General features: G+C 45.1%; 1 protein-coding gene across 1 annotated transcript in view; it reads left to right on the forward strand.

Moving 5' to 3' along the window:
- LOC119119480 (myosin-7B-like) overlaps positions 1-26,160 on the forward strand; it is a gene marked incomplete at its 3' end in the record, with an annotated part of 180,400 nt that overhangs the window by 39,956 nt on the left and 114,284 nt on the right. Inside the window, exons 6-10 of the mRNA XM_037245895.1 lie at positions 7,913-8,006; positions 8,485-8,577; positions 10,702-10,765; positions 10,971-11,069; positions 16,363-16,466. Coding sequence (XP_037101790.1) covers positions 7,913-8,006; positions 8,485-8,577; positions 10,702-10,765; positions 10,971-11,069; positions 16,363-16,466 — 454 coding nt within the window. The remainder of the gene's footprint in view (positions 1-7,912; positions 8,007-8,484; positions 8,578-10,701; positions 10,766-10,970; positions 11,070-16,362; positions 16,467-26,160) is intronic.

The raw sequence follows: 26,160 nt of genomic DNA on the forward strand, positions 1-26,160 counted from the left end.
TAAAGTGTTGAAAAATAAAATTATAAAAGTCTTGTGCAGATGCCCTCACGCTGGGATGCGGGGGTGCGTCAGTTGGTCAGCACGGCAAGGGCAGAGCGGAGCCGTGACACGTTTACACTTTAAAATGTTTAAAAATACAATAAAGTGTTTGAGACTAAAATTATAAATGTTTTATGCGGATGCCCTCGCGCTTGGCTGCAGGGGTGCGTCAGCTGGTTTGCATGGCAAGAGCAGAGCGGAGCCGTGACACGTGTGGCTGCAGGGGCGCGTCAGCAGGTGTTGTGCCAAAGTAGGTTCCCCCGTGAAGATTTGTTTCCCCTGCCGCGCACACCTTGTTTGGAAAGCGGTGGAAAGCGAAAAACCGATGCCGTACAGCGACAGCACTACGTTGTTTTCAATAAAAACACGAAGAACACACGTTTGCGTCAGTCAATTTTCATTTTTAGAAAGGGTTTATTTCATTTTATTTCTTTAAGTTCATTCGCGTTCTGCCGTTGACACGAGGTGCGTTCCAATCGTACAGACGGAACATTCATTCACTTCACCAAAAAGCGACTGTGGTGAATTGTCTTCGTTGCTCGGCTGGTCTCCAAAAACACTTGGTGGAAGGTGGCTGGCTCAGAGAAGGAAAACTTCAGTGACCCACGGCTGATTGGGAAAAGATTTTATTCAACCGACGTCAGAATGAATGACTGCCCCCCCCCCCCCCCCCCCCGTCTTCCAGTCCCCATGCTTTATACCTGGCGAGACTCATGATCTCATCGCTCTGCCTAACAGCTGCGGTTTGAGTCTAAGTTCACTTGTTATTCCGCCGTCCTTACAAGGCCATCTCCGCGTTCTTTTCTGGTCACGAACAACTGGCCATTCTATATTCTAGGTCGTACCTATACATTACTGAAACTAAACCTCCCTATCCAGCACAAATAACCTATGCTCAACCCGCTGCATTGGCCCCGGCCTTGTAAGGGAAACATACAGAGACAGGGGCCCGGCAAAAATACACCTCACAACGATATAATTACGTGAGCTCTTTGCATAAAGCTCGATGCAAAGGAGGTCCACTTTTTGGGGAGCATTACATGCTACAAGGAGTATATATTACAAAGGAGACGTTATACTTAATTGTGATCGTCATTCATCCATTTTTATTATTCAGGTATTTTCAAAGCAACTTAATATTGTTGCATTTATTATTTTTGCATTAAAATGACAGTGCATTATAATGAAATGCTGACATTACAGCAATGTAAAAAGTGTTCATTTAAGAAAAAGCGTTTTGTGATGAAATCATTCATAACGAGAATGATTTGAGTGAATTGATTTGAATGAATGATTGAGACAGAATTTCAGTTCTGAAGGCTCCTTTTGTCCCAAGCAAAGTGACAGGTGGTGGGGAGGGGGGATAAAAATTGCAACAGGAAGTCTATATCAATGTCAACCCGTGAGAATTTGTGTCCCCTCCCATTTTGAGAACGGTGAGTCCTGGACATCGAGTGACTCTTTTCTGTCTTCCTGGGGGTCTGTTCAGGTAGTGTGGCAAATTTGAACAGGTTGCCTCCTTCCCAGCCCAAGTTACAGGGGGGAACAAATTCTCACAGCGGCCTTGTGAGAATTTGTGTCCCCCTCCCACTTTGAGAACGGTGAGTCCTGGACATCGACTGACTCTTTTCTGTCTTCCTGGGGGTCTTTTCAGGTAATGTGGCAAATTTGAACAGGTTGCTTCCTTCCCAGCCCAAGTTACAGGGGGGAACAAATCTTCACAGCGGCCCTGTGAGAATTTGTGACCCCCCTCCCATTTTGAGAACGGTGAGTCCTGGACATCGACTGGCTTCTTTTCTGTCTTCCTGGGGGTCTGTTCAGGTAGTGTGGCAAATTTGAACAAGTTAGTTGCCTCCTTCTCAGCCCAAGTTACAGGGGACTAAATCCGCAAAAATCACGTCTTGGGTCTGTTCAGGTAGTGTGGCAAATTTGAACAGGTTGCCTCCTTCTCAGCCCAAGTTACAGGGGGGAACAAATCCTCACAGTGGCCCTGTGAGAATTTGTGTCCCCCTCCCACTTTGAGAACGGTGAGTCCTGGACATTGACTGACTTCTTCTCTGTCTTCCTGGGGGTCTGTTCAGGTAGTGTGGCAAATTTGAACGGGTTGTCTTCTTCCTAGACCAAATTACAGGGGCCCTATGATCAGAATCAGAATCAATCTTTATTTGCTAAGTTTGAGCATGCCAAACAAGGAATTTGACTCCGGTGCGCCCTATGTGTGTGTTAAATACAGTAATGGCACACATAACCGAGAATGCGTGTTAGGGTAGTGCTCACTCTAACTTATTTTGCAAGAACCACACTGGAGACAAGTTAGTCGTTTCAAACACCTGCAGGCGGAGAGTTCACTCGTCGCTGTGCTTACAGCGATGGTCGAATGAAGTCTGAAGTCAGGCCTCATCAGGTGCATATTTATTGAGAAGAAACACAGTGGGGTTGAAAGTGGGCGTGCGGGAACACAGGATGGGGTGAAGCCGCTCCCCTGCTGATCAAAGCATAGCAGGGGGCCTTTTACGACTTTGTGGAAACAAAGCAACTTTGATTGCTCCCTCTGCAGCTAGTCAATCAGGTGAAAAGATCTTAGCACTTTGGTCTACTACTTTTGGTAAGACAGGACAAGCTAGGTAAATTATTACAGGTTACATTCCAACATAATCATACGATGAAGATATTCTGCAAACCCTAACAATGCGCCTTTCAGTATGGTGCGCCCTTTGGTTGTGAAATTACGGTAATTTTTATTCATGTTATTGTTTTTTTTTTGTTGGGCCGTTATCCTAGAGTTGATGCCAGCTAATTTTAAAATTTCAAGTAAGTAAGTTGTAGACCCGACATGAGGAAGATCTGCAGCAAATTTCAGACACAGTTGTCATATTAAATAGGCAAGAACATTAGCATTTAAAAAGCAATTATTATACATTTATTTCAGACTCTTATCAGACCGTTGATTGCAGGCTGAGCAAAAAATCCCAAAGAGGACCGGTAAAATAAATAAAAGATGAAAAAATTTACAAGCGCTGTTATTCTTTGCGGATTCGGATGATTTTTTGGGTAGAAGAGGGGGCAAAATGGCTCTTTTGATAATACAGGTTGCAGACCCCTGGTCTAACTGGATCTTTTTGGCCTCGTACACCAGCTTGGGCTCCTTTCCTGCCAGAGAGGTGACATTCCACGTCCCTAGAGCCAGCTTCTGTAGCCAAAGGTCTTTGCCCTTGGCCGCTGCCCAGCTCACTGCGCACCTGACACCTTTAGCCCTTCCCACAGGTGGTGAGCCCATGGAAAGTGTGACCCACATTTCTTTTTTGGGCTGTTTCCAGCCAGGCCCCATGGGTGCAGGTCCGGCCACCAAAAGCTCGCCTTCAAGCCACACCTCCAGGCCTTGCTCCAGAGAGGGGCCCCGGTGACCCGCATCCGGGCAAGGGAAAACTAGGTCCAGTATTCTCAATCCTTATAAGGAATCTGTGAGCTGTGCTTTGTCTGACCCCTCACTTATTACCCTTTTCCCATGGGTGACCCTGCCAGGGGCATGAAGCCCGAGACAACTTGTCTGCTAGTATCATTAGGACACACAAACCCCTCCACCGCGATAAGGAAGTACATGGAGAGGAAGTACAGAATCAATAGTTTTTAATAGTACACATGGGTTTGAAAGTTAGTCTGAGTTAGCTTTGTTTGTTTTGTTTGTTTTATTTAGGATCCCCATTAGCTCTGGCAATGCCAGCGCTACTCTTCCTGGGGTCCCTTAACCATTCTTCACATAGTCAAATACAACACAGTCACATTCATAACTTAACAAAACTAAAATAAAGATACATAGTTACACAACACACTAAGCCAGTGGTTCCCAAAGTGGGCGGTACCGCCCCCCTGGGGGCGGTGGAAAGATCTGGGGGGGCGGTGCGGAAGAAAGGGGCGGTAGGGGGGCGGTAGGGGGGCGGCAGTCGATTTGTACACAACACGCCGCTCTGGCCCAGTCAGATCCGACAGCATAGACTACAAAAGCAAAAGCTCAGGTTTGTAATTTCAAGCTTGTAATGTTCAGAATTTTATCTTATAATAAAAACCGCATTCTGGCGGTCAACATCATCTTGAGTTCAAGTCAACATGAAATTGGGGACTCGCCAGAACGCGCCGTGTTGTGTTGAGCTGGTTAGGGCAGTGGTCCCCAACCACCGGGCCGCGGACCGGTACCGGTCCATGGGTCACTTGGTACCGGGCCGCCAAGCCGCACAGAATTTTTTTTTTATCGACGATCAATTAATTCAGGTCAAGACACTCGTCCCGGTCACGTGACATGTTTCCCCAGTCGAGCCCGCAAAGCTAATATGTGGCGACAGGCTAACTAACCAGGCAGTGAAGCATTCAAAACTGCTTCAACACATGGAGACCAAGCATCCTGCAATAAAAGACAAACCTTAAATCACTTCGGGTGTCATTGTCTCCGATTACGTCTAGATGGGACCGGCTCGTTTCTGAGAAACAAACTCAGTGCTCCCACTAATTCAACGTAATGGTAATGATATTGGGCTTCAGTGCAGTCACCTTGCTTTTTTCCAAGCAAAGAAACCGACTGAAAATTACTGACCGCGGGGATCTACGACTTCTTCTTAGTGAGTTCCAGCCTGATGTTGAGAAGCTTATGTCCCTGCACCAAGCACATCCATCCCATTAATATTACGTGTGAGACAATGAAGGTTACTGGTGGAATTTACGATTCTATGTTGCTGAAACAGTTAAAACTGCTAAAAAATAAATTGGTTTACTAAATACTAAATTGGGTTTTATTTGTGAAATACACATTTGTGTTTAACCTTTCTCTTTTCAAATTGCAGCAAACCAAATATCAAGAAAGAGGTGTTTGTTTCCATGTGTGCCTTGGGGGGGGGGCGCTAGGAATTCACTGGGGAGCCAAAGGGGGCGCCAGCCTGCAAAAGTTTGGGAACCACTGCACTAAGCAGACAACACAGCTCCCTCAGGCAATTTACATAATACATTTGTTACTCATTCAATAGTTTTTTTTCCCCTTCACATACCTTACACCGCCTCAACAGCCCAATATTATATATACTTTACCATCATAATTTCCACGTCAATCTGGCCCAGAACAAATACAGACTTGACGGCAACATTATAACTTACAAAGAACTGTTTCTGTTCTAAGATGTTATACGCTTATACTTATCCTTCATTATATATCCATAGCTAACATATACTCTTTAATTAACTTTTTAAACATGATTTTACTATTTTCTTGTGTTATACTATGTGTTAATTTTTTCCATTGATTCATCGCTAGGTTACCATTTGTTTAATTGCATTTGTTTTCACTGTTGGTAGTGTAAACTTACCTCTAGTAGCATGTCTAGTTTCATGGCTATGTCTATCGGAACTATAATATAACTTATTATATATGATTGATCGCGTTTTTGTTTTTAGAATGTTTTTAAAGAAAAACCGTCAGTGAATAAAGTAATCTATTCTTAACCAATACCCAGCCCAAATGATCATGCATAACTATTATGTTTGTTCTATAATTGCAATGCAGGGCTGTTCTTGCTGCTCTGTTTTGCACAATTTGTAATTTTTTTAATGTTTTCTTGTGATGTGTTAGACCACCAGCTGCGTGAGTTCTATCAATAATCATCATTCTATACGGGACCAAAACACCCTTAACACCCTAGCATTCGGTACCCCATACTCCCAAAGCACCCCGCACAGAACTCCCAGAGGGACACAGTCGAATGCCTTCTCCAAGTCCACAATCACACTTTCACTCCAATTTGAAATTTACTGACAGTCTATTTCAAAGATATTTAAAACTTAGATTAAAACAGAAGCAGGCTAGTTTAAACTTGAACTACAAGCAGAACTATTGTACTATATATAATTGCATGCAGTGTAATCATGTAAGATCCAGCAGTTTTGAGCAACAGAGTGACACAGTGCGAACACAGTATCAATACAGTTTGCCCAATGTGTCGACACGCTTCATGACTCTAATGTTCTTGTTCATGTGTCGGTCGTGTCACATATTGCACAACAACTATTACGTAAGTGAATCATTTAAATGCTAACAGAAATATTTAATAAAATATTGTTAACCAATTGAGGTGTTTACACTTTATTACCTTTAATGCACGTGTATTATGTTTCACACAAGCTGCACAAGTAAAGTTGCACAAAGGCAGTTGAAGCCTTTTTGCATTTCATGCTTTGTTTTTGATAAGTGTTCATTACGCAAATACATGATTATTCTATAGAATATTCAGTAGGACGCTTGAATATTGAAATATTCTATGTATTGCTGCAACCCTACATTCAACCGCTGTGTTAGTATATTGTTGTATTTTTATTCTTTAATAAAACCCTTGTGTCCCTGGGGTAAATCAAATAAAAAAGGCTCCTGAAAACCATTGATTTGCTATTCAAATGAAGTGATTTCTTGATGAGCAAAATTTTCTTTTAATATGTATTGGTCTCTCTTGAATTGTGTCACACCCCACATTTTCAGCATTAATTCGTCAAATTCTACATGCAAAATGGTTGAACAAGTTGTCATCATATTGCAAGCATATTTCTATATATTTTCAATAGGCTTTTTTCATGTTACTCTTGACTTTTTCTAAGACAGGGAAATGTGAGAAGCATTAGCTTAACCAATGATCAATCAGTTTTCTGAACTAGCAAGTGAAAATAATTGTGAGAATTTGAGACCCAAGCAAAGTAAAAATTCTGACAATGTTGCATGGACACTTTTCCCAAGAGATTGCCGAATCTTCACATTTCTACTTTTTTTAATAAATTTTTTTCTTTGTGGTTCGCAGTGCTATATTTTCCTTTCTATATCACAATGATATGGTTTGTCAACAAATTACTGAGCAAAAGTAAAAGTGAAATTCTGTGGCCGAAGTCAGAAGCGCAGGTCTTTCATCATAGACTACCAACAAGTTTGTAAAGACACAAGTGAATAAGAAAATAAACAATATGTGCAAAATTATAAACACACCCCCAACTGCATGCCTGCTGGATGAAATGCATGGTTCTAAAGTCTGCCACAATGTCATCAAAAGTTAAGCGGTAGTTTACATTAGAACAGAATACAGTGGTTATTGTAACAACATGCTTAGCAATTTTCCTGTTTTGACACAATGAAACAGATTTGAAACACAAATTACAGGTTACCACTTACCACTATCCTCCGTGTTGTTTTTAAAATGTCCACGTTTGGAGGGCACAACACAGTGAGTTCTTTCCCTTATTGTATATGTATTGTGATAATTTACCCACCTGTTGCACTTCTAACACAATTGCTCCGCCCACTTGAAAACCACAGCGGTCTGGCCGGGTGGCCTCATTTAAACTATAAATGCACATTTAATGGAAAGGTATGTGTAACTTTCTAGACGTTTTCATCAGATTTAAAATCAACACATGTAGACAGTGGGGAGAACTGTAGGTAGTATTAGGGTTGACAATTTATTTTGATCATATGATTATGTTGAAATGTTGACTAGAATCATTAACTCTGTTAAAACTATCTATCTACAGTCGTATGCAAAGGTTTGGGCACCCCTGATCATTTTCAAGATTTTCCTTTATAAATCATTGGTTGTTCGGATCAGCAATTTACTGAAAAAAAAAATATATATATATATTTTTTTGGTAGTGGGTAGATCTTTGTGACTTGGTCATTTTAAAAGTAGCTCGCGAGCTGAAAAAGTGTGAGCATGCGTGCTCTATCAGGTAATGCACATGTTTTCCTCATGTTGCAATTGAGAAAAAGGAATGGTGCTATTGTCAAAAATACAATTGATTTTGCTTTTTGTTCATGTTGTTTTCTCTCTGTTTTTGTGTTTTTGTTTGTTGTTATTAGCGGCGAGTCAGGTGCTGGAAAAACGGTCAACACCAAGCGAGTGATCCAGTACTTCGCCATCACCGCCGCTCTTGGAGAAAAAGTGAAGAAAGGAGTATGATGTCTTACATTCATTCCAAAAAGTCTGACGAGCGTGTGATAGATGTTACAACTACGGTTGTCATACCAAAATTTCAAACTTGATATCAATACCATTTTTGATACCGTGGTGATGAATGAGGTACTTCAAAAAAGCATAAAAAATGTGTTTAACATGTAAAACAGAATAGCAGGTAAATGATCAATTGAATAGAATTATCAAATGATTAAAAAATGTAAAAGAATCACAGTTTCACTCCTTGCAAATATATGTAAACTAAACAACCCAAATGAAAGAATACGTCAAATGTCAAACTGTGCGACTCTGCAGGCATGCACACCATAGTATCGATACATGTCGAATTAGTATTGTACTCGGTTATGGCATGTAAAATACTTTGGAAGGTATTGGTATTTTTGACAACACTAGTTACAACATTGTGATGCTACATGCTAAGCCACTGTTCACATCCCATCTGTTTGTGTATTTTAAGGGATCGTTGGAGGATCAGATCATTCAAGCCAATCCTGCCATGGAGGCCTTTGGAAATGCCAAAACCATCCGTAATGATAACTCCTCACGTTTTGTGAGTACAACCACCGCTCTTGATGAGAAAGTTAATTTAATTATGACTATTGATGGACAGCTGAGACCTTTTGATACGACCTAGCACTATTATGCAGTGTTACTTTGAATGTTACAACCAACATATCAATGTCACACATGTAAAACTATTCAACATATTCGTCACACAGCAAAAGTATAAAATCGTTTAACACTGCATTTACAATTACAATGATTCAAACTAAAAATTCAATGCAAGGTCTCAGGTTGTTGTGACTGGCAGCTGTAATGTTATTCTCAGTCGACAGCAAGTGGCAGTCAGCCTCCCTTTGAGATGGATGAAAATTGCAGAATTTTGTTGCCTAACTCATATTCCACATACACAATATTCATGAGAATGCCATGTTTAGACAAGTGGGAGTTTATACAATAATCCCTTGCAACTTCGCGGTTCACCTATCGCGGCCTCGCTCTATCGCAGATTTTTTTAAAGCAAATATTGCGGATAGATTCGGTGCATAAAAGATTTTTTTTTTTAAGTCTGCCACACAAACACACATTCACAGTGTCATATGCAATGACGCACACAAGCCAGGCAACAAGACAGGCAAGTGCATCCCTACACCATCAGCGACTCCCCGGTGGTCGCCTTTTTTTGCGGCGTCACTTGGAGCGCAGGGCTTTGTCTGCCTATATGACACTAATGGCCAATGGGAACATTTTGATCTGTGTCCTTGCAGCTGATTGTCTTAGCAGTTCTAACTACACTTTATCTCAGCCTCCTGCACTTTATTCACTCCGTCTGCGTCAACATATCAGCAGCACCTCAGACTTGCACTTCAATTCACACTGTCTGCTTGTCACTTCCGATTGGATCGTCCTGTTTGCCTATCATAAAATTATAAAAGTCTGGTGCGGATGCCCTCGTGCTGGGCAGCGGGGCACGACAGCCGGTCAGCACGGCAAGAGCAGAGCGGAGCCGTTGCACGTTTACACTTTAGAATGACTAGCCGGTCAGCGAGCTTGCGTCGTGCAGGCATCTCGTAACACAGCGGGTCAGGCAAACGAGAATCAGGTGGCAGGCGTGCGTGTCAAAACAGACAAAACTGTGAGGACTGACAATTAGCACTTCCGTATTGGCGACGCGCGCCTCAGAGGTCTAGCGCGGAGAGCGCGTGATGCCATAGGCCAGCAGGGCGAGAGCGGAGACGTGACACAGTCGGGACAACGGTAGTGAGTGTAAACGCGCATGTAGGAAGAAAGCACCGCTGTCCAGGATTTGGGACAGCGGCCGGCAATGAGCACTAAGCGCAGGGCGTACCCCTGAGCAATGTGTGCCCTCCGTTGGGCTGCCGGGGTGCGTCAGTCGGCCAGTACGCAAGAGCAGACAGGAGCCGTGACACTTTAAAATGTTTTGAAAAGTGTTTAAAATTCAATAACTTATTTAAAAGTACAATAGAGTGTATAAAAATTAAATTATAAAAGTCTTGTGCGGATGCGCTCGCACTGGACCGCGGGGGCACCTCAGTCGACCAACACGCAAGAGCAGAGAGAAGCCAGACACGTTTACACTTCAAAAAAGGTTCATAAAAGTCTTGTGTGGATATTGTAACAATATATTTACTCATATTTATTTTCTTTTTCTTACACCAGTGTAAGGGATGCCAGTTTGAAATGCGCGGTTGCGTAATGCCTTACTTCCCAGACCTCCTATAAGGTGCTGACTGCTTCGTTAGCAGCTCTGGCTTTTAACTCAACGCCCTGCATTCTCAAATCGAAGACGTGGTGGCAGTGCGGGTTCGATCTCTGAGTGGAGTGGATGGGAACAGACACCAGTTACAACGGACTGTTGGATGAAGCAGTCGTAAATTATCTGGTGTCAGTAGAGCGTCTTTGTTATTTAAAGGTTTAAATTGTAATGTTTGCCAAGTAACTTAGCCCTACTAACCTAGAAAATTCAGTTTAATTTTAAAGTAGCTGGGCTGGTAATTGATTTTAAAGTAAGTTAAAACATAAGAATGGGGACAAATAATTTAAGATTCAGCCTAAACAATATAACCAAATAAACATTACAAAATGATGTCATTATTTTGAAGATCTTTTGGTTTGTGTATTGTGATGTGTCTACGTTGTCTGGTTTCTGCAGGGAAAATTCATCAGAATTCACTTTGGGCCAACGGGAAAACTAACCTCCGCTGATATAGACATTTGTAAGTTGGATTTTGTGACTCTTTGAATTATTCTCACATGACAAGGAAGTATTATATTTCATTTTTCTGATTAATCGAAATCATTGAAGGTATTATGTTTTAAAATGGGTAGGAATCTCAATTTTACACTTATTACACATACGTTTTACACATTCTACATACATATAAATGAGAAATGACTTCTGAATTATTGACTCCTCATCAGACCTTCTGGAAAAGTCCAGAGTGGTGTTTCAGCAGCCAGGAGAGAGAAGTTACCATATCTACTACCAGATCCTGTCCAGTCACAAACCAGAACTCCAAGGTAGCCCTGACCTACTGGCTGCATTCTACACACATGCACACAAACACACCCCTGCTACTCCTGGGATCATTAACCTGTCCTTCCACTTTTATGCCGACCTTCAGTTATACTTGCCGATGAAACCAAACAATGACACTTCATTCATCAAGCTTGTGGAGCATCTCTGATATAAAGCAGTGGCTTGCACAGAACTTTCTACACTTAAATGAGTGCATTTCGTTTGGTACTCCATCTACGCTGAATACTTTCGCCTTAAATTCTGGTACTCTGCCCCACATTTTAAGTCACGTAAAAAATCTTGGGTTGACATTTGGGCTGTAGTTTGACAGATAGATCAGCTCACTTGGCAGCGCAAGCTTCTTCCAGCTCCGTCTGTTGGCCAAAGTGAAGCCCTTTCTCAGTCGGCAGGACCTCGAGAAGGCAATCCACGCCTTCATCAGCTCCAGACTGGATTCCTGCAATGCTCTGTATGTTGGCCTCAGTCAAACCTCACATATGAATTTCCAACTTGTGCAGAACACTGCTGCCCGACAAACACGTCTAGGCGCAAACATATTACTCCTTTGCTGTTGTCCCTTCATTGGCTTACTGTCCGCTTCAGAATAGACTTTAAACTCCTGCTATTTGTGTTTAACGCCTTTAATGATGTGGCCGTTTTGTATTTGTTGGACAAGTTTTCGCAACTGCAGCAGAGTCCTATGTGCTCTTTGGGTCAATTTCTTTTAGAGGTCCCAAGGTCGAGATCCAAACAGTAAGGCAATCATTATTTTGCTATTGCTGCTCCTAAACTGTGGAATAAACTTCCCCCTAACATCCGCACCATCACTTTTGTATGCATTTTTAAATCGAAGCTCAAGACCCACCCTCTTAGACTGGCGTTCGAACTGTGAGTGGGGCCACTACGTAATCATTCTATCTGCTCCTTTTTTAATTATCTTCATTTTATACAATTCATTATATTGCACTTGTGGAAGGTTTTTAATGCCCTGCAGCAGTTTTAGTACTTCTAGCAGCAGACACAGAGACAGCTTCTTCCCCCAGGCTGTTGCTCTGATGAACTCACACCACTCTTAGAGTCTCAGAGTCATTACTGTGCAATAACATCCTGCTCTTCACACCTTTTTTGAATTTGTCTACACTGTTTTTGCCATTTTTCACTTGTCCCGAGTGTTGTTAGTCACCTAAATGTTGAACAGAGGATGTGTTTTACCGAAGTCAAATTCCTTGTTTGGCACGCTCAAACATGGCGAATAAAAAACTCTTGAATCTTGAATCTTCTAGCACTTTTGAATCATTTTCTATGTGTTGTTTTTATCCTGTGGTAAAGCACTTTGGGTACCAGTTGGCTATTGTAAAGGGCTATGTGAGATACAGGACAGAACAGCCAATCGTGGCAAGATGCAGACTTTATTGTACGTGGGGAAAGGGGAAGTGGAGTGCAGGAGGTCAGACTGGAGCGGTGCGACAGTGTTGTCGGGACACAGCTGGTGGGCGAGGACGGCGGCCGGTCGCTCTCCCCGGCAAGCCTGGTTGGCAGATGGCTGGGACCAATCTTTTGGAGAGAGCAGCAGAGCAAGCGTGCAGCAGATACTCGTGGTCGGTGGCATGCCGGTGGTCGGGACGAGCGGCGATTAGGACATGGTCATAAACGGGCAAATGGTGGGCAGCAGGCAGAGCAAGATCATAAACAGGCGATCGGTCAGGACGGCAATAAATGTCAGTAAATGGACAAAGTCGGCAACAGGAATCAGACGGGATACACACGGTGAGCGAACAGGTAGGATCAGGGACAGACTGACAAGGACTGGCTGGGATGACGGGGTTTAAATGGAGCTGAGGCGTGACGGGGCGTGGCTGTGAGTGACTGGATGACAGGTGGCGCAGGCATGTGACAGAACCCCCCCACAAGGGACATCTCCCGACGTCCCCAAGCAGGACCACGACACTGGGCGGGCTGGGCCCCATGGATTAAGGCCCGCCCAGGCACAGCCCGAAAAGGCAATGTGAGTCCCCCTTCCCATGGGCTTACCAGCTGATGAAAGGGGCAAAGTTGTTGGGTGCATAGAGAGCTGGGTGGTTCAGATCCCCGGCTACAGAAGGCGGCTCTAGGGACATGGAATGTCACCTCTCTGACAGAGAAGGAGCCCGAGCTGGTGTGGGAGGCAATAGTTTCCAACTAAACATAGTCCACTCACAGCTTAGGTTCTCGTAGGAGTCCTCTCGAGAGGGGTTGGAGACACTATCACTCTGGAGTTGCCCACGGCGAGAAGCGCAGAGCAGGAGTGAGCATTCTTATTGCTCCCTCGGCTTGGCCTGTACACTGGGGTTCACTCTGGTGAACAAGAGGGTAGCCTCTCTCCGCCTTCGGGTGGGGAGTCGGGTTCTGAGTGTTGTTTGTGTCTATGCACCAAACCACAGCTCAAAGTACCCAGCCTCTTTGGAGTGCTTGGAGGGTGTGCTGTAGAGTAGACGTCCTGGAGACCCCATCGTGCTGTGGGTGATTTCAATGCTCACGTGGACAATGACGGTGAGACCTGGAGGGTGTGATTGGGGGAAAGGGTCCCCCCGATCTGAACCAAAGTGGTGTTCTGTTACTGGACTCCTATGCTCGCCACGGACAGATCAAAACAGACACCATGTTCAAAATTAAGGGTGTCCATATGTGCTCGTGGCACTAGTACACCCTAGGCTGCAGTTCAATGATCTGTTTAATCCGGCCCGCTAAACCTGAATAAATTGTATTATTATACCTTGTTTTGGGTCATTTTCACTTCAATGACTGCATTTCTCCAGTCCAGAGAAACGCCCACCCGCGGATTTACTCCCAGAAGCCGCGTCAGAAATAGCGGTGCACACTCACAAGTGCGTGTACGTACTCAGTAGCACGGACCCGGCGCACTCCGCGCTCTATTTCTATCAGTGCTGAATTTCGAGTGTGGGCTGTGACGTCAGCATTCTCGTAATTTGCGCACTGAGCTTTCAGATACAGTTTTACGCCAAAGCCACCCACAAATCTTTCCCTGGAATCCCTCCATCATGAGTGGCCCAGGGAAAAGAAAGGTGGACACTGAGTGCCGAGTGTTTAAAAAAGTGTTGACAACAAAATATTTTTTTGCTGAATGCAAAAAAAATGCTGAATGGTCAATGCCGTTATGTCTGATATGCCAAGAAACGGTTGCGAGGAGTACAATATTAGCCGTCACTTTGCTACGAAGCATGCTAACTACGCTAGGAGTCAACACATGAACGAGCGGCTGCATTGGAGAGGTTGACAGCTAATTTGAAGACTCAGCAAAACCTTTTTCACCGATAAACTGCGGATCAAAAGTCAAGTACAGGGGCAAGTTTATGACGCACCATCTATTTTCGACTAATCTTAACTTTTAAAGTTTTTAAGGCCGACTTAAAGGAAGTGGTTCCCCTTTCCTCACCTCTGTCACCAGGTGTTTGTGTTTGTCTGCTCTGATTTTGAGTAAATATGTCACTGTGTTGCGTTTTTTATTTCTTTATTAGTAATTCCTATATTAGTACTTTATTTAGATGTATTCTTTCACAGATTCTTCAAGATTATGTATTTGGTCAGAATGTTTGCCGTTTTACGTGATTTCACCTCATTAGATAAACATCTTTCATACATAAGTCTGACCTGCAGGCGATGAAGTGATGGAAACTGTTATTCATAATAACAGTGTCTTATTTAATGAGAATCACTGACAGTTTTTTGGTGAAATATTTTCTTAATGCTGTTAATAAATGTATTTGTTTCCAAAAAGCGTTTTTTGAATATCCATGCTTTACTTCCCTACTAAAGGCCGAAACCATTTATGCAATGACCTTTACATGTCGTTTATATTACTATTGTTATTGTTATTGTTATATTAAAATTGTTATTTCATTTACTCTTTCAATTTCAATAGTCGACAATTTTCAATTGGGGTTTAGTTTGTTTGGTGGCAAAGATAAACTTCATTTTATGTAGATTCAAAGACACTTCATTTGTATCAAATCAGTTCTATTTTATTCATTTTCCACAGTCCTCAGAAGTTGTTCATTATTTTATCCAGAGCAGTTCAGCATTGTGTCATCAGCTAATATAACTGTTTTCAAAACTTTACACACAATGCGGATATCATTGATACATCGAGGTACGCCAGAACTCCTGGGAGACATCGGAATGAAGTCAGGCGGCGGCCACAGGTCTTGTGCTGCCGAAGTGAAGCCAGGTGACAGCTGCAGGGTCCGCGCCGCCGGCATGAGGTCAGGGGGCGACCACAGGTCCAGCGCCGCTGGAATGAGGTCAGATGGCGGCTGCAGGTCTTGAGCCGGCGAAGCGTAGTCAGGCGACATCTGCAGGATGACGTCAGATGGCGTTCGCAGGTCAAGTGCCGCAGATCCAACGCCACCAGATCGAAGTTGGGTGGCGGGCGCAGGTTCCGCGCCGCTGCAGCATGAGCAGGATTGGGTGGTGGATTTGCGGCAGTGGAGGAGTCGGAACTACAGGCCACGGCTGTCAGGGAGTCGGAACCACAGGCAGCAGTGTTCAAGGAGTCAGAACCGCTGGCAGCGGCGTTCGAGGAGTCAGAACTGCAGGCAGCGGCAGTCAAGGAGTCAGAACAGCAGGCAGCGGCCTTCAGGGAATCATAACCGCAGGTAGCAGTTGTCAGAGAGTCAGAACTGCAGGTAGCAGCAGTTGGAGAGCCCTTGTGTTGGTTGCATGTTGTGGCTGGTTTGTTTTGTCACGAATGAGGTAGGAGAATCAAATGCAACACTGGCCCTTTATTTGGGGAATTGTAAAAGGAGACAAGGAGGGCTGGAATGCCGGCAGAAAAGGACGACGATGCAAGCTGACAAGCCAATCAGCAAGCGCGCATCGTGCGTTATCGAAGCAGACAGGGGCATAGCCAAACAGAGTCCAGAGCAAATAATAAAAACAGGTTTTTGCTACACAGCGAATTAGGAAACAGGCATCACACTAGGCAGCGGATAAGGCAAACGGGAATCAGGTGGCAAAGTAGGTCGCAGGCATATGTGTTCCAAAGCAGACAAACCAGTCCATACTGACGGTACGCATTGATTGTTTATTGGTTTTGTGGTTCAAATAGACTTCGATTTAGACCAAACTTTATTCATTCCAGGGGGGAAATTGACAGTCCCATGGTACCCACACCCCAGAGAGGGTACATAAAAGAAACAGAAAAACCTATCCATCACTCAACTATTTAATCATTTGTGTTGGACATGTTGCTGTTTTGGTGAACCATGAGTTTATGATGTATGTGCTTTTTTGTTTCAGACATGCTGCTGGTGACCAAGAATCCATACGACTACCACTTCTGCTCGCAGGGCGTCACCACCGTGGCTGGCATCAAGGATGGCGAGGAACTGGAACTCACTGATGTAAGTTCACTGTGAAAACCTGTGATGATGATTATTGTAAATTCTAATATACAACGAAGTTTGTCATAGACACATTTATTAGGCCACGTTTTTCACTCAACTGAATTCACCGACACAACAGCAAAAACTAGCAACACTTCCCTGTCCCCCCCTTTACACACAATACATTGCATCGGAAGTTAACAATCTCCCTCTTTCTTAAAAGAAAAAAAAATACACAGAACATTTAAAGTGTGCTTGAATAAAGACCTTTTTGAACCACAAAACAAAAGGTTTATTTTTTTATAAACACAAAACAAAAATTACCGTAGCAATGAACCTCCATCTAAAGCAGGGGTGGCCAACCCGCGGTTCGCGAGCCGCATGCGGCTCCTTGCCTGGTTTCATGCGGCTCCTTTACGTTTATATCAACATTTGTGGGTTTTTTTGTATTTTTTTTTTTTTTGTGGGTGTTCGCTTCGCTTGAGTTCAATATGGTATTTTCGTCAAACGTTGCGTGTTCGCTTCGCTTGAGTTCAATATGGTATTTTCGTCAAACGTGCATGGGCATGAGATGAAATCCCGCAAAGGAGAAGGGGCAAACCCATTCGAGGAAACAATTTCGCTCTCAAAATGGTAAAAATGCACAGTTAAACGTGGCCCATTTAAAACCGAGCAGCCGGGAGGGGGGGGGGGGATAGTTTATGTGAGCTCATGTGTATGATGTGGCTCTTTGCGGTAACACAGTAAAAAATGTGGCTCTTAGTCTCTGATTAATTGGCGGGGAGGGGGGGGGGGTAGTTCATGTGTTCTCATGTGTATGATGTGGCTCCTTGTGGTAAAACGGTAAAAAATGTGGCCCTTAGTCTCTGACTGGTTCGCCACCCCTGATCTAAAGCTTTGAAGCATGAGTGAAGAAGCTCCCTTTTTTGTCAGGGAATCTGCAAGCTGAGACTTACTTAGCCTCTGACCAACAGATCTGTTTTATTTTCTTGGCCTGTAGCAGCTCTTTAACACTACTTATTTCTAGCCTGAGCCTCTTCTCTGTAACCTGCTTAGTTGACCAGTGCATGAAACAAAGAGTGATTGTCAGTTACAAAGATAAGAGGAAGAACATGAAGACTCGCATATCCAGTAGTGAGCTCAGAAAACAGCATGGACAGAAACATTGCATTGTCTATACCATCTGACATGGCAAGGGTAACAGACATGGGCAAACTACGGCCTGTGGGCCACATCCGGCCCACGGGGCCGTTTAATCCGGCCCGCCAAACCTGAATAAATTGTATTATTAAACTTTTTTGTCATTTTCCCTGCAATGCCCGCCCGCGCATTTATTCCCAGAAGCCGTGTCAGAAAGCTCGGTGCATACTCTCAGTAGTACGGACCCGGTGCACTCTGCGCTCTATTTCCATCAGTGCCGAGTGTGGGCTGTTGCGTCAGCATTCTCGTAATTCGTGCGCTGAGCTTTCAGATTCAGTTTTACGCTAAAGCCACTCACAAACCTTCCCCTGGAATTCTTCCGTTAAAATGAGTGGCCAGAGAAAAAGAAAGGCACTGAGTGCCGAGTGTTTAAAAAAGAGTGGACAATTTGGCTCGACCCTCCGTGAGTCATCACCCCCTCCGTGAGTCGTCACCTTACCGTGGTGGAGGGGTTTGCGTGTCCCAATGATCCTAGGAGCCATGTTGTCTGGGGCTTCATGCCCCTGGTAGGGTCACCGATGGCAAAAGGGTCCTAGGTGAGGGCCAGACAAAGCACGGCTCAAAAAGCCCCTTATGACGAAAAAGACATATGGACTCAGATTTCCCTCGCCCGGACGCGGGTCACCGGGGCCCCCCTCTGGAGCCAGGCCTGGAAGTGGGGCTTGAAGGCGAGCGTCTGGTGGCCGGGCCTTTGCCCATGGGGCCCGGCCGGGTACACCCCGAAAAAGAAACGTGGGTTCCCCATTCCATGGGCTCACCACCTGTGGGAGGGGCCAAAGGGGTCGGGTGCATTGTGAGCTGGGCGGCGGCCAAAGGCAGGGACCTTGGCAGTCCGATCCCCAGCTGCAAAAGCTGGCTCTTGGGACATGGAATGTCACCTCTCTGGCTGGAAAGGAGCCCGAGCTGGTGTGAGAGGCAGAAAAGTTCCGACTAGATATAGTCGGACTTGCCTCCACACACAGTTTGGGTTCCGGTACAAACCCTCTCGAGAGGGGCTGGACTCTCTTCCACTCTGGAATTGCCAACGGTGAGAGGCGTCGAGCAGGTGTGGGTATACTTATTGCCCCCCAGCTGGGCGCCTGCACATTGGGGTTCACCCCGGTGAACGAGAGGATAGCCTCCCTCCGCCTTCGGGTGGGGGGACGGGTCCTGACTGTTGTTTGTGTCTATGCTCCAAAAGGCAGCTCAGAGTACCCATCCTTCTTGGAGTCCCTGGCGGAAGTGCTGAAGAGCGCTCCTTCTGGGGACTCCATTGTTCTACTGGGTGACTTCAATGCTCACGTGGGCAATAACAGTGAGACCTGGAAGGGCGTGATTGGGAGGCACGGCACCCCCGATCTGAACCCGAGCGGTGTTCTATTATTGGAATTCTGTGCTCGACGGATTGTCAATAATGAACACAATGTTCAAGCATAAGGGTGTCCATGTGTGCACTTGGCACCAGGACACTCTAGGCCGCAGTTCGATGATCAACTTTGTAGTCGTGTCATCGGATCTGCGGCCGCATGTTCTGGACACTCGGGTGAAGAGAGGGGCGGAGCTGTCAACTGATCACCACCTGGTGGTGGGTTGGCTCCGATGGTGGGGGAGGATGCCGGTCCGACCTGGCAGACGCAAACGCTCTATGAGGGTCTGCTGGGAACGTCTGGCAGAATCCCCTGTCAGGAAGAGCTTCAACTCCCACCTCCGGACGAGCTTTTCCCACGTCCCGGAGGAGGCGGGGGACATTGAGTGGACCATGTTCCGCGCCTCCATTGTTGGGGCAGCCGACCAGAGCTATGGCCGTAAATTCGTTGGTGCCTGTCGTGGCGGTAATCCCCAATCCCGCTGGTGGACACCGGCAGTAAGGGATGCCGTCAAGCTGAAGAAGGAGTCCTATTGGGACGTTTTGGCCTGCGGGACTCCGGAGGCAGCCGACAGGTACCAAGATGGCCAAGCGGAATGCGGCTTCGGCGGTTGCTGAGGCAAAAACCCAGGCGTGGGAGGAGTTTAGTGAGGCCATGGAGAATGATTTCCGGACGGCTTCGAGGAAATTCTGGTCCAGCATGCGGCGTCTCAGGAGGGGGAAGCAGTGCACCGTCAACACTGTTTACAGTGGAGATGGCGTACTGCTGACCTCGACTCGGGACGTCGTGTCGGTGGGGAGAATACTTCGAAGACCTCCTCAATTCCACCGACACGCCTTCCATTGTGGAAGCAGGGCCTGGAGACTCTGAGGCGGACTCTCCAACCTCTGGGGTCGAAGTCACTGAGGTAGTTAAAAAACTCCTCGGTGGATGAGATCCGCCCGGAGTTCTTAAAGGCTCTGGATGTTGTGGGGCTGTCATGGCTGACACGCCGCTACAACATTGCGTGGACATCAGAGACGGTGCCTCTGGATTGGCAGACTGGGGTGGTGGTTCCCCTCTTTAATAAGGGGGACCGGAGGGTGTGTTCCAATTACAGGGGAATCGCACTCCTCTGCCTCCCTGGTAAGGTCTATTCAGGGGTGCTGGAGAGGAGGGTCCGTCGGGAGGTCGAACCTCGGATTCAGGAGGAGCAGTGTGACTTTCGTCCTGGCCGTGGAACAGTGGACCAGCTCTACACCCTCGGCAGGATCCTCAAGGGGGCATGGGAGTTCGCCCAACCAGTCCACATGTATTTTGTGGACTTGGAGAAGGCGTTCGACCGTGTCCCTCGGGAGGTTCTGTGGAGGGTGCTTAGGGAGTACGGGGTGCCGAGCCAACTGATAAGAGTTTGGTCCGCATTTCCGGCAGTAAGTCGGATTCGTTCCCAGTGAGGGTTGGACTCCGCCAAGGCTGCCCTTTGTCACCGTTTCTGTTCATAATTTTTATGGACAGAATTTCTAAGCGCTGTCAATCGTGCACTTATCTGATGTAAGCTCTCCGTTTAAACGGTAAAATTCTGTACTTTAGCCCCTCTGCAGTAACGCAGTCTGTAGGGGAGACGAGAATTGATTTAAGCCGGTACGGAAAGAAGATTCGTTCCGAGTCTAACCGCTGTTCAGGTAACTAATCTCTTGTTAGATTAATTCCGTCATTTCCGGACGCCAGTCCCGCTGAAATCAAAGAAACCCAAGGGTTGAGTAACTACTTTGTCGAGACCCAGGATCTCCTCGATCGCGGCCGTTTCTTTCCTATAATGATTGTTGCTTTTGTTAACCACTTGGAATAGATTTAGCTGTCTTTGTTAAGACCGCAGGAACACGTTTATTTACACTAGCGTGCACCCACACTAGCTGAGCTCAAGTTAATGGTTTCGAACCAGATTCTGACACTCCCTGATGTCAAGGATTAAAGCTGTCTTCATTTAAAAAAGAACTGAACGTTTTAAAGTATGACTATGATAGAGAAACAAAAGAGATTTAAAGCATAAAAAATCAAAATAATCATTAATCGAAATTAGATGATTATAAAGTAGAAATTTAATGAATAAGCAAGAAAGAGAATTACAAGTTTCGAATGTTCGAACAACTAACTATATTTTCCACTCACCATTCTCAATAGAGCAAAATTTATTCAGGCTCGAAGTTCTCTCGATTGAAAACTCAAAAATATAGTAAAAAAGGGTAAGAGGCTAGAGGTCTAAAATGCTGTTTGGTGGAAAAGTCGAGTGATCAGTTCTTGTTCCAAAATCCAAATTCTCTTTAAAAGAACAGGCTGGCCTAAAGAATTGAGATAACGACGCCCTAAAAATGGCTCCTCTCTCCTGCACCGAAGTCTGCATCTCCTAGCTTGTCTTTAAGCTTAAAATTTGACTAAGTCCAATTTGAAGATAGTATAAATTCATTTTAACGGACCTTGGGTTAATCTCAGAGAGAATGAAATCTATCTGTCTAATCGGCGTTCTCGATCCACGGCAGTGGCCGCAGGGGCATACCCCTGACGGGGAGAGCCCACCGGGCGAGAGCGAGCGCTGCGCTTTGTCCGAACGTACCTTTTATACCAGTCCAGTTTGTGGGTTCTATGCCTGCTTGGTCACGTACCAGTTTTTTTCCATGACGTCATACGTTGGCCTCAGATGACCCAAATACTTCCAGAATAGACTGCACCTGCATCTCGGCCGGTCTCAACCGGATTCAACCAGATGAGGTGACTATGTTCTCAGGGATGTAACAATTTTCTCAGGGATGCTTCATCCTGTTTCCCACTTCCAAATCTTGTCAACTGTCCGTCAACGTGACATTTGCAAATGTTTTTTCTCTGACTTGTGTTCCGTCAAACAGCATTTTGTTTAGGCTTCAACTGGATGAACGTGACCGAGGTCACGCTCGTGTGTGGGATCTCAATCTTCCACCACTTAGTATCACCATTAACCCTTTCCGCATCCTTGTCTTCGCTCACATTTATACATTCATGTGTAAATGGAAGATCAATATTACATACATGTTTGATACTGAATAAACATCGTGACAGTAATAACACATACTTTCACAATAGTCAATTTAACACATAATCATAACTATGATCTTGGATTCTCCTAGTTAGCAGATTAAAACACTCAAGCATCTTCAAAACGTATTTTGACAAGCTGGTGACCTCTAGGTCAAGCTCAAGCGTGGGATTGCAGTCTTCCACCTACGGTATCACTGTCAGCCCCTTGTCCTTACTCAACTCTGAATACATTCATGTGTAAATGAAACATCAGTGCTATGATGCTGCTCAAGCTGCTATTAACTATACAATATTGTCAAGCAGAATAAAATAAAGTATATTGCAGCTGACTCTAACTGTGATTAACATGTCTCATTCTCATTACCTAACGATGAGCATGGGCTTCCCTAGTTAGCAAATTAAAGTATTCAAGCAGTTTCAAAGTATAGGGTGTTTCATAAAGTACGCAGTTTTTTAATTGCGCGGGATTTTTTTGTTTGAAGATTGTCAGCACTTTTCCTATCATTTTCGTTATCTATTATCACTCCGATTAGACGACCATTTGTCGTTTTTCCATTTTGTAGCCATGGAGCGGTTCAGTATCGAGCAACGCATTCTTATTGTAAAAACTCATTACAAAAACGGGCAGTGCTACGCAGAGACTGTCTAAACTTCGCGCGATCTTTGGACGTGACAATGCCCCGACCGCAACAACAGTTTCAAGGTTGGTACAGAAATTCAAAGAATCTGGGTCAGTTGCAACCAGAAAATCGCCCGGTCGAAACCGTAATCTTCGAACGCAACAAAACATTGCGGTAGTGCAAGACAGTGTGAATGTGAGCCCTGTGAAGTCGCTTCGCCGTCGTTCGCAACAGTTGGGTATGTCAACATCTTCGGTGCATCGAATACTGAAAAAAGATCTTCATATGCACCCCTACAAGATTCAGTTGACACAAGAGCTGAAACCAGCAGATCATGCAAAAAGGCGAAGATTCGCCGATTGGATTTTGACTAGACAACAAGAGGACGACAATTTTTCAAAAAAAATAATCTTCAGTGACGAGGCACATTTCCATCTCTCGGGGTTTGTCAACAAACAAAACTGCCGCATTTGGGGTGACGAAAACCCTGGAGTGATCCAAGAGCACGAAATGCATCCCCTACGAGCCACGGTTTGGTGTGGTTTTTGGGCAGGAGGCGTGATTGGCCCCTTCTTTTTTGAAGATGATGATGGAAATTCAGTTACTGTAAATGGCAACCTTTATCGGGACATGATCACTAACTTTTTGTGGCCTGCTCTGGAAGAAATGGAGGATGACGGAATTGATGAAATGTGGTTTCAGCAGGACGGGGCTACCTGCCACACATCCCGGGAGACAATCACCTTGCTTCGTGAAAAATTCCCTGAGCGTCTGATCTCACTTCGCGGCGGCGACCAAGAATGGCCTCCGAGGTCATGTGACCTCACACCTTGTGACTTCTTTTTATGGGGATATGTGAAGTCACAAGTTTACGTGAACAAACCTCAAACGATTACCGAACTGAAGATGGAAATTCAACGGGTAATCGGCGAAATCGACAGGGACGTCTGCAAAAGAGTTATCGTTAATTTCAACGATCGGATGACTGCCTGCAGAGAAAGTGGAGGTGGACATATGCTCGATATCATTTTTCATTATTAAATTGAAGTATATGTTGAATGAAATTAAATAAAAATTTTGAATTTTGCATAGATTTTGGCTGATTTATTGCATTTTTAAAAACTGCGTACTTTATGAAACACCCTATATATTATAGCAAAACAAGTCTTCATCTAATCGATGACTTTTTAAACTATTAATTTACTATGTTAGGTCAATCTGACTTTGGCATTATCTTCTGGTGAAATTTGGAACAGGAATGGAGGTTTACTGGTTCAACCAACAAATTCCCCTTTACCAATTTAACAATAGTTAATTTTGAAGAACTAACTTTTAAGTAACCCCTACTGAGGCCCCCTTCTTCAGGTCTTCCATGTCAAGCTTTGAAATTTGGAATTTCATCGTAGGCAATTCGTCTGGGCAAAATCCAACACACACTCACGCACCATGTAACTCGACAGCGCAGCCGAGGCGTTGAGGGTGTCCGTTTTGGGGACCTCAGCATCGCGTCTCTGCTTTTTGCAGACGACGTGGTGCTGTTGGCTTCTTCAAGCCGTGATTTCCAGCTCTCACTGGAGCGGTTCACAGCCGAGTGTGAAGCGGTCGGGATGATGGTCAGCACCTCCAAATCTGAGTCAACGGTCCTCATTCGGAAAAGGGCGGAATGCCCTCTCCGGATCGGGAATGAGATCCTGCCCCAAGTGGAGGAGTTCAAGTATCTTGGGGTCTTGTTCACAAGTGAAGGAGGATGGAGCGCGAGATCGACAGGCGGATCAGTGCAGCATCGGCAGTAATGCGGACTCTGTACCGGTCCGTCGTGGTAAAGAGAGAGCTGAACCAAAACGCAAAGCTCTCAATTTACCGGTCGATTTACGCTCCTACCCTCACCTATGGTCACGAGCTATGGGTCGTGACCGAAAGAACGAGATCCCGGATACAAGCGGCTGAAATGAGTTTCCGCCGCAGGATGTCCGGGCTCTCCCTTAGCGATAGGGTGAGAAGCTCGGTCGTCCGGGAGAGACTCGGAGTAGAGTCGCTGCTCCTCCACGTTGAGAGGAGACAAATGAGGTGGCTCAGGCATCTCATCAGGATGTCTCCTGGACGCCTCCCTGGGGTGGTGTTTCGGGCATGTCCCACCGGTAGGAGACCCCGTGGACGATCCAGGATGCACTGGAGAGACTATGTCTCTCAGCTGGCCTGGGAACGTCTTGGGATCCCCCGGGATGAGCTGGATGAAGTGGCTGGGGAGAGGAAAGTCTGGGAGTCCCTCCTAAAGCTGCTGCCCCCGCGACCCGACCCCGGATAAGCAGAAGAAGATGGATGGATGGATGGATGGATGGATGGATGGATGGATGGATGGATGGATGGATGGATGGATGGATGGATGGATGGATGGACGTGTATGAACAGACGTTCAGCCACGTGAACATCAGCAAAGCCCCTTCACAGATCAAGGTTAGCGGACACTTTGGGTCTATCGTAAGAATTGCCACAACAAATTTTACTCCAGACTATGATGCACTAGCAAAAAAAGGGAGACCAACAACACTGTTCCCACTGAAAATGAAGGGGTTTCTCTAGTTTGTTGTAAAAAAAATGCATTTTTTAAAATAATTTGTACAAATAGCAGGGATTGAAACTAACGACTATTCTCATTTTCAAACAATGCAGGATGCTCAAGGACATTGATGCACCACCTGTTTGCGACTAATCTTAACTTTTAAAGGTTTTAAGGCCGACTTTAAGGAAGTGTTTCCCATTTCCTCATCTCCCGTCACCAGGTGTTTGTGAGTTAAAGCTCTGCTCTGATTTTCAGATATCCGTCCGTGTTGCCTTTATTTAGATGTTTTCTTTCACTGATTTTTCAAGATGATGTATTTGGTCAGAATGTTTGCCGTTTTATGTGATTTTGTCTCATAAGATAAACATCTTTCATAAATCTGACCTGCAGCCACTGAAGTGATAGAAACTGTTATTCATAATTACAGTGTCGTATTTAATGAGAATCACCGATAGTAATTTTTTGATGAAATATTTTTTTTAATGCTGTTAATAAATGCATTTGTTTTCAAAAAGCTTTTTTTCGAATATCCAATTTACCGGTCGATTTACGCTCCTCCCCTCACCTATGGTCACGAGCTATGGGTCGTGACCGAAAGAACAAGATCCCGGATACAAGCGGCTAAAGGCCAAAACCTATTATGCAAGTGTCATGTCATTTATATCAGTGGTCCCCAACCACCGGGCCGCGGACCGGTACCGGTCCGTGGGTCACTTGGTACCGGGCCGCGGAGGCGCACAGGAAAAAAAAATAAAAATTTTGGCGAATCTCTCCCAATTACATCTGTCGGTGCATCTGAAAAATAAGGACTCTTGACACAGGGCGCTCGTCTCGGTCACGTGACATGTCACCACAGTCAAGCCCGCGAGGCAAGCAAAAATGAGCAAGAAACAGAGAAGTTTGGAAAGCTTCTTCGGAAAGGGAAAAACGTCCAATGA

Source organism: Syngnathus acus, chromosome 2, assembly GCF_901709675.1.
Source record: "Syngnathus acus chromosome 2, fSynAcu1.2, whole genome shotgun sequence".
In the NCBI taxonomy this organism is placed as follows: Eukaryota; Metazoa; Chordata; class Actinopteri; order Syngnathiformes; family Syngnathidae; genus Syngnathus; species Syngnathus acus.